The 8654-nt window shown below is 38.9% G+C and overlaps 1 protein-coding gene across 3 annotated transcripts in view; it reads left to right on the top strand.

Moving 5' to 3' along the window:
- The window catches only part of LOC145767229 (protein phosphatase 3 catalytic subunit alpha-like), a 37292-nt gene extending 32486 nt beyond the window's left edge, over positions 1–4806 (top strand). For all 3 annotated transcript variants that reach the window (XM_082579016.1, XM_082579017.1, XM_082579018.1), the window contains one exon: positions 1147–4806. In XM_082579016.1, coding sequence (XP_082435142.1) covers positions 1147–1289 — 143 coding nt within the window. In that variant the 3' untranslated portion in view covers positions 1290–4806. The remainder of the gene's footprint in view (positions 1–1146) is intronic.
- The last annotated feature ends 3848 nt before the right edge of the window (positions 4807–8654 follow it).

The raw sequence follows: 8654 nt of genomic DNA on the forward strand, positions 1-8654 counted from the left end.
TTACATTTTCCTATTGACCTGTAGATTTTGCATCACGAGCAATTAGTTCAGCGCTGTTTTACAGAGACTGCCGCGTTTACATTGTTTCCAAATGCATAGCCGAGTGGTAGAGTCTTGTTTCGACGTTTAATAAGACGCCTGTTCGACACCGCTCAAGAGCATGTGAGCAAAACTCTTAAAGACATGCCGTCGATTGCCAATTGCGGAGTGGCGCTCCTTCGACTATTATAGCCCTTGATTTGTCTCGTGATTGTGAGCAGTACGCTTCTGTGTGGAGAAAGGCTTACAGCTCTTCTTGGGGTTATGGCTGAACTGAAAACATCTTTAAATGTGATCTCGATGCGGTATCAAAGCTACGTCTGTACCTACGTAACCTACGTATGTAACAAACCTACGTACGTAACCTACTTACGTAACAAACCTACGTACGGGTCTACCTATGTCTACCGGTACAATAACGTCACTCGCTTTCAAAGCACCAGGCCTGTTGCGGTTTTGCATGGACAAAGAATATAACTATAAAAAATTAAGTATAGTTATTACTATCTAAACCCTTGAAAGCTTGTTTCACCTAAAGGAGGATCATCAGAAGGCCCTTATTCAAATAAAATAAGGACTTTCTGATGATCCTATTTTAGGTGAAACAGTCTGTCAAGGGTTCAGTAATAACTATATTTGATTTCATTCGCTCTGCTTTGCTTTTTGCTCGGCATTGAACATTTTTTGTAGTATTAATTGTTTTCATTGTTTAACTATAAAAAAATACAGTAAATCAAATAGTAAAATAAAAAAAATAAAACAAATCCATATTGACGCAGAATTTCAAATGTAGTTATTAGTCTCTGAACACTTGACAGCCTGTTTCATTCTAAAAGGAGAATCATCAGAAGGTCTTTGTTCAAATAGAAATTTATAAAAAAAATATAAAAAATATACTATAAAAAATATAAATACAAACGACCTGTTTTAGCCTGTGATAGTAGCGAACAGCGAACCTGCAACATCAGGCTAAAACAGGTCATTTGTATCTACATTTGTGAAGTAAACACGATCATGCTGCTGAAAGCAAAACTCATTCTATTGCAGAACTTTAAAACTACGAACTATGACACGGACAAAGAATTAAATCTTTGCACAAATTTTCAGCGATTGAAGGTGAGCAGCACACCATCTGCTCCTTCGAAGAAGCTAAAGGTCTCGATCGTGTCAACGAGCGGATGCCTCCTCGCAAACCAACCCAGAACTCCACTGCGTCATCTAGCAACTCTACTACGTCGTCTAGCGGATGAATAATCTGTCGTCTCGAGCTCATCGATCCACACCTGCCGGTTGCCAAAAGCGACGAAAAGACTTGTTTTCGAGCTGCCATTGACGTTCGCATGTTATTATTACGAATATTTTTCAACGATTGTTGTTGCCAAGATAGGCAACACCGCGTTTTGCCGCCAATATCAGATTTAGTATGTTTTTGTTTTTTTTATTTCTATCACTCGACAATGATAGAATAAAGAAAATGCATTTTGAGCAGTTGAAAAATATTTAACTTAATTAGTTTTCGATTCAAAAAGTTTGAACCATAAACTCAAGAAACACAAGCTTGGCTTGATCAGATGGATTCCCAGATTCTCTGCAACTTCCATTGCAGGGGTGTCCAAAGTCTACCCTTGTTCCACCCACACCACACCCCCCATTGCTACTCGTAGATACACATAAATTAATTATTATTTTTGGCGCGCAGACACACACAAATTATAGCAATTCAACTTGCAGTTTTTAAAGTAACGATGGCAACACATTCGCACAGATTTTCTCACAATCCTCGCCAGAGCAAGAGCCATAATTACGCCATAATCGCGAAATCCACTAATATTGTTCCAAAGAGTGTAGTGACTCAGTCGAACCGGAGAATTGCGAACGTTCTTACAGAAAAAGGTTTAGCTTGTTTTTCCCTTGTGCACTCAGGAACTTAGACAAGAATCGCTTGATGTCAAAACTGAGCGACTCCAACCGACCTGATATTTTGCGCTTGTCTGCCACTAATCTCGAACCAGACTTAACATGTGTATTCAAATCGACGCCACTTTTTATTCTTTTCATTAAAACACAGCTGGGTTTTACAAACTTTCGGAATGATTCAATTTTGTCCAGAAATGTAAACAACTTCCCAGACAGAAAAATTTGTCATTTTTACAGACGCGGACGTTGAATCAATGTAAAAAAATGGTTGATTTGCTGTTTAGGATCTTTTGCAGAATGTGATCATCAGGGATTTTTTTGCATTATCAAATCTGGCCCACCTTGATAAAAGTTTGGACACTCCTATCTGGCCCATCTAGATAAAAGTTTGGACACCCCTGTTGTATAGTATTAAACCGTTCAATAAAATAATGTTTTCTGTAGACGATTGTTAGTTTGGGAGTAGCTCAACACTGAATAAGAAACATTTGAAAAATTTGAGCTTAACTTAATCCGACTGATATCAAAGATTTTTATTCACAAATTTTGAGCTGAACACCTCAACTCTCATTGGGTCAGTCTGGCAACCCTACAAGAGCATTGTTTGCGTCATAGTAAAAATAATATTTAATACGACGGTTGTGTTTAGGTTCAAATGATGACAGCGCTCGCATACAACGGTGTTGTTGTGTTGTATTTTTTTGGCGTTACTCGAATGAAATCGCGAGGAAGATTTATTGCTGTCCTGTGTGAGCAGTGAGCACGTTTCTGGTTTAGAAATATCATTTTTATTTTATTTTTTGAAATAAAAGATGTTTGATGTTTCACTGCTGTTATCAAAATTGGTTTTTACACGTTGAATCAACGACTGTAGACGATGAATCAACCCATGAAAGATCAATTTTGCCAGCTTGGAATGCATTGACAGCTGCTAACCGAACAGTTTCATTCACAAATTTGCAAGTTTTTGCAACGTTTTTATTGCGTTGCACGAGCGTAAAAAGGTTGAAAATTGTGTTTGCTCATTGGCAAACTAATGCTTCACTAATCACTATTTAATTCATCTTCATAGAAATTACTCCAGCAACTTTTATCCATCTTCTTTGATCGGATGACGTTTATGTAATTTTATTATACGTTGTTTTACGTCGCAGCGTTTACGTGCTTACGTTATTCTACGTTACCATGACGTTAACGTTGTAGACGTTCAGTTTGCGTCTTTAGTTTGATCAGAACACTCGAGTGACTACCTCGCAGTAGGGGTCCAGGAGTTACATTTGGACCCGGAATGATTTTAGGGTCTGCCACATTTCCCAAGGGCCCGAGAACTTGGTATTTTTTGGATAAAATGTATTTTTCTTAGAACTTACTTGATTTGAGGCCCCGAGGATCTCATTGCTACGGGGCCTCGAATTATCGCCTCAACGGAACTGCTCTACCTCGTTTCGCCTTAAACGCTTTGAAAGGGAAGTGGAGCGCCGCAATATGAAACTTTCAATCCTTTCAAATTAGGAATTGTAATTAAAAACTTGTATCGATTGTCATTAAATCTCGATCCACGGTTGGCTGGTTGCCATGGTGATGCAATCCAAAAAGTTTCCTTTTTTTCAGTTTTTAAAAAGACAAACAATGACAATTTCCTGAATTGTTTTTATATATTTTTGAGTTTTTGATTTGAAACTTTTTTTCTTGTTGGAATGTTTTGAAATTAAACAGCTTCCCTTCCATGACGCATGGATGACGTGGCCCAATTTCATTTGTTGAAGTTTTTGTTATATCGTTAATGATTCTCAAAGTTGTTATTCGGTCTCCAATATAGGTTAGCAGCACTCCTTACACAGTTTTTTTCAGAGATTTTGGTTGTTTCAAGAGCTTAAAAGTTCTTTGAAGTCTAAAAAAGCTTTAAAAGGTGACTTTGTCTGAGCAAGAGGTTGCTCAGAGATCTATAGCTTGCACCCGGCTGGTGTTTTCGCGTTAAGAAACCGCAGTTGTGACGTAATGTGGACAAAGTAGTGTTTGACTTGTGGCACAAGCCTCACCCAAAAAGTCCGACCAGACTTGAAAATCCTCAACCTGCAAAAGTTCTCTATGTTGCTTTTACTCAACGTCTGCAAATGTTGAATAAAATGGCTAATTTACCACCTGGGCCTGAACTACCAAAGCTAAAAAGATTGTCTGTGCGTCAATTGTAGATGTGTACAATTGATTCTTGTTGATTTCAAACCCGTCTTTAAGTATTCTAACTTCTCATTCGAATCATAAACTTGCTGATGCATGCAATTGAACTCGATACAGCATTGCGGTAAATGGAATTCTTATAACATGAAACCATGCATTCTCTCTTTCTTTATAAACGGCTCATTAATGCAATGCTTTTTGTTTGACTGTTTGTTTAAGCTGATGCGCTTATAGGCAATGTTGATTGTTGAGCCCATGCTTTCACAACGGGCTGTTACCAGTAAGTGTCTGAGAAAGAGAAGCCAAGCATGCACATCGAACGAATGAAGATAACCTATCGCTAAATGATGCTCCACAATTCCTGTTGGATTTCCATTAAACTCTGCAGTCGTTCGTTCGGTTAATTCCCCACACAGCCGAGTGTGTTTTGTTTTTTTGAGGGGTGGAGGTGAGAAACTTTGATCGTTTTACAAGCCCCAAGTTCCGATTGGTTTTGTGATGTCTTTATACAGATTTGTCTTGGAGGCCATATTACCGGTCCATCCGCTTCTTAATACTGCAACTTTGGAAATTGTGTTGTCATAATGTTTTCGAGATTTGTGTGTCGTGCAGTTCTCGCTCTTTCGATATGTTGTAAGAGATTAATTAATTATTAAAAGGGCTTATTTTGTGTTTGGTTTCTGCCACGAAGTTACTATTACTTGAAGCCACAAAACGTAGGCGGCAATGTATTCGATTTAAAATGATGTGTCCGTTCAATCAGACAGCCTCTCATTAGAAATGGCTGTAGACCTAGCCTGCCAAGTTTCAATGAAATGAATTCGATGTTTTTTAAACTTTTTAAAGTATTTTGATACTTTTCTTTCGCAAACGTTGCTTGTTTTTGACATGGCTCATGGTTCCCTAACCTTAGTATTTAACCTATAGCTGGCCGACTGCGGACACATCAAAATTTCTCCGACTCCATGAGCTGTAGAATCGAGCGAAAATTAAACTACACGACTCAGGATCCTTCTGACTCCACAGCGCTAAACAAAACTTCGAAGCCCTGATCAATGTCGACCAAATCTCGTCAATGCAATATTTTCTATTCAGAACAGACTTGCCATTGTCTTGCATCAAACCTGGTAGACTCCAGCTCGGCTAATCTAACAACAGCTTGAAGATATAATTCGTTTACACTTCCATTTTGCGAGCTAAAGTTAATTTGAATTTTGTTTTTGTGATCAAATAAATTGAATTACCAGTAGTTTATTCTAACCGATGCTGTCGAAAGAGAGTTTGTTAGCTGTGAGTAATTGTTTGAGTAGCCTACTCACTAAGACAGGGCATCTGAAGTGTTTTGCTGTCCATTTCGGAGTTACCTCCACCTGATCAAGCTGCAAACTATGCCGCATGACGGCCAGAGCATCATAACGACAGCTATATGACACAGGGATGAAAGTGAAACGAAATCATTAATCCAGCAGGATAGTGTATTTAGAAGGGCAACCCCTATGATTATGTTTCTAAACTAACCATCTGATCGCGTGCTAACATTAGCTGGGCTATGCCTTGCGGAATCGGCAGGCCCGGCTGCCCAGTCCATGATAAGAGCTTGAAAAGATAGTACCGGTAGCCTATCATTTGGAGTTTACGTAATAATTTGGCATCATCCAATTGGATGGAGTCTGACATTGAATCGAAACCAAAGAGTAGCCTAGGCTACAATCGACACCATGTTTACCGTCGTGATAAAGAAATGATTTCAAACAAAATTTAGCATGACACCATTTGTGAAAGGTAAAGTGGTTAAGCGCAATCGAAAATGCGGTTAAGCAACTGCTAGGCTGCAGTGGCGTAGCCAGAAAAAAAATTTGAGGGGGGCAAATATTTGATGAATTGAAGAGAACGACAAAGTGTTTGATAAAAGACATCGCCACCTGATGTGCAGTGGCGTATCCTGGTGGGTTAAGCAAGGAAAGCAATACAGCTGGTGGGTGGTTAGAGCGTGCCGAGGGCATGTGTATTCTAGGGGGGTCCGGGGGCATGCTCCCACGGAAAATTTTTGCAAAATTACACTTAAATAATAAATTATAGCGCTTTCTGGAAACACTTTCAGGGTAATATTTGTATGAAACTTATTGGTAGCCACTTTAACAAGTCGAAATTCTGCCACTGAAATTGACTAGAATGAAACCGCCAACCAATCATAAGCTACGGTTTAAGTGACGTAAAAAATGGCGAAAAGAAGATGATAGAAAGCAAATTAAGTGATGGATTTTTTGTCAGCTGGTTGGCTTAAGGGTTAGGGTTAAGGCTAGAAAGTAGTCATTTCATTGACGCGGGTTCGATTCCCACTACTGCTATTGCTCTTTTTCTTCTTTAATTACCAAATAAAGTTCAAAACAAGCATTAACGCTCTGGATGAGTGCTAGAAGGTTCACAATTGGACGGCAGCCTCTTATAACATGTTCTGATTGGTTGGCGGTTGCATTCTAGTCAATTTCAGTGGCAGAATTTCGACTTGTTAAAGTGGCTACCAAACTTATTAGCAGATAAACCGCTAATAACTTATTAAAAGTAGCTGTTACACATGAACGGGAAAAAACTGCAGCTAAAATTAGAGAACACAAAAAACTCAGCTACACAAAAACCCAACAGAGTAAGCGATTTTGAAATTGCTTCCACAGATTAGTTAAAAGAAACGTAATTCGCGTAAACTTTGCGCGATTTACGATTTGCAAAATTTATTGGTGTCTTTCTGCGTGTCTAAAACAAGTCCTGGGGGGTGTTAATAGCCAGATGTCTTGGAAAACGATATTAATTTATACAAATTATATTTTCAACAAAGGGTTCAACTTCGGAATCCAAACTTTGAAAATTTGAGGAGGGGGGCATGGCCCCTTTCGCCCCCCTGGTTACGCCTATGCTAGGTTGCATGCACTAAGCTCCTGATTCGCAATGCTGAGCAAAACTGGTCTATTGTTGCAATTAAACTAAGCTTTGGCTACTTTTTTATTGGGTTGTTTGCGCAACCTTCGGTGTATCCTTTGGCTCTGAGCGAATTCCAGTAACGTTGACAGGGGGTGCTTTTCGACCGAGGTGATTTTGGAGCCTGTAATTTTCCAAGGGAATCGGCAAATTGAAGGAACTATCTCGCATGGGATGGATATAATGCGTTTTTTCAAAGTATCCTGCTGGGTAGCCTACTGCTGGTAACCTTTTGAGTTTTTTGCTTAGGCTATTTCTCTATATCCTACTAATGCAGTTACTAAATCACTTGGGCAAAAATGTCTAGTTATTCGGACAAATCTATTTTTACCATGAGTTTTTTACAGTTTACCAGTTTAGGAACTTTGTATAGGCCTCATGTAGGCTATTTTGAACTAAGTTAGGCCTACATTAACATTTTTTTAGTGTAAAATGTTGCCTCATCAATTCTGGAAGCTTTTGTATTTGGTATTGCAATTTGGGCTAAATGTTAAACTTTGATTGCATCTGCAAAACTTAAACGTAAAAGAATGCAATCGGTAAGCAGACAGGGGCGCCGGAACGACTTTTGAATGGGGGGGCAGGATTATGAAAAAAGTTTACTTTTATTGCTGAAAGGCCATTTTTTAAGTTTTAAGATAAGATATACGGTAGCTATAATGCTCATCCATCAGCTCATTATCGAGTAATAATGCAAGTGTCCGTTATACAAAGAACAATGACACTAAGGGCATCAAACTATGTTATAATGATGTAACCTACTGTAGGCTAATGCAGAATTTTGTGTCGTGAATATTCATTTAAGGCAAAAATGAAAGATTATAATTAGGCTAAAAGCGAATTGTTATATTGCAAAATGTGCAAAAGCTCACATAACCTTAAAGGCTCCCCATCCACAGAAAAATTGAGGGCGGGGGCATCTGCCCCCCCCCCCCCCCCCGCTTCCGGTGCCCTTGTAAGCAGATGTAAGCTTATTTCAAGTTGATGACTGCAGTTATCAGACCAGGGGTCAGGAACTCATGGTTCGTGAGCCATATATGGCTCTTTGTGACGGCATCTGGCTCAAAGAAAGTTTCATCTCAACTTTTCATCACTATTTTAAGCTAAAAATACGCTTAGAATGCACCAAATTATATGCATTTTCTCAATTTTTTTGGGGGGAGTTTCTCCCGCTGGTTTTTCATTTTCCGTAGCCCCAACCTTTACTACTGCTGCTACATGTCAGTTGTATAAAGCGCTAAAGCATTACCGGTAGGCTATATGGTTCTTATGAAAATACATTTCCAAAATTGTAGCTTTCATCGCTCTCTTACCTAAAAAAGGTTTCCGACCCCTGTATTAGACTGCACACCACTTTAGAGATTGTGAGTAATGTTGGGTTTTTAAAAGTGTATTTACAAAGACAAAATTTTGGCCAATATGATTTTCTCTCCTACGGCTATGAATAGCACCATAGCAATTTAGATAGCCTACCACAAGAGACAGGAAGTATAGCGAAAGACTACCGTATATTATATCAGTCATCTTGTCAGACGCTTCCCTGTTCT

Source organism: Aplidium turbinatum, chromosome 3 (genome assembly GCF_918807975.1).
Source record: "Aplidium turbinatum chromosome 3, kaAplTurb1.1, whole genome shotgun sequence".
NCBI lineage: Eukaryota > Metazoa > Chordata > Ascidiacea > Aplousobranchia > Polyclinidae > Aplidium > Aplidium turbinatum.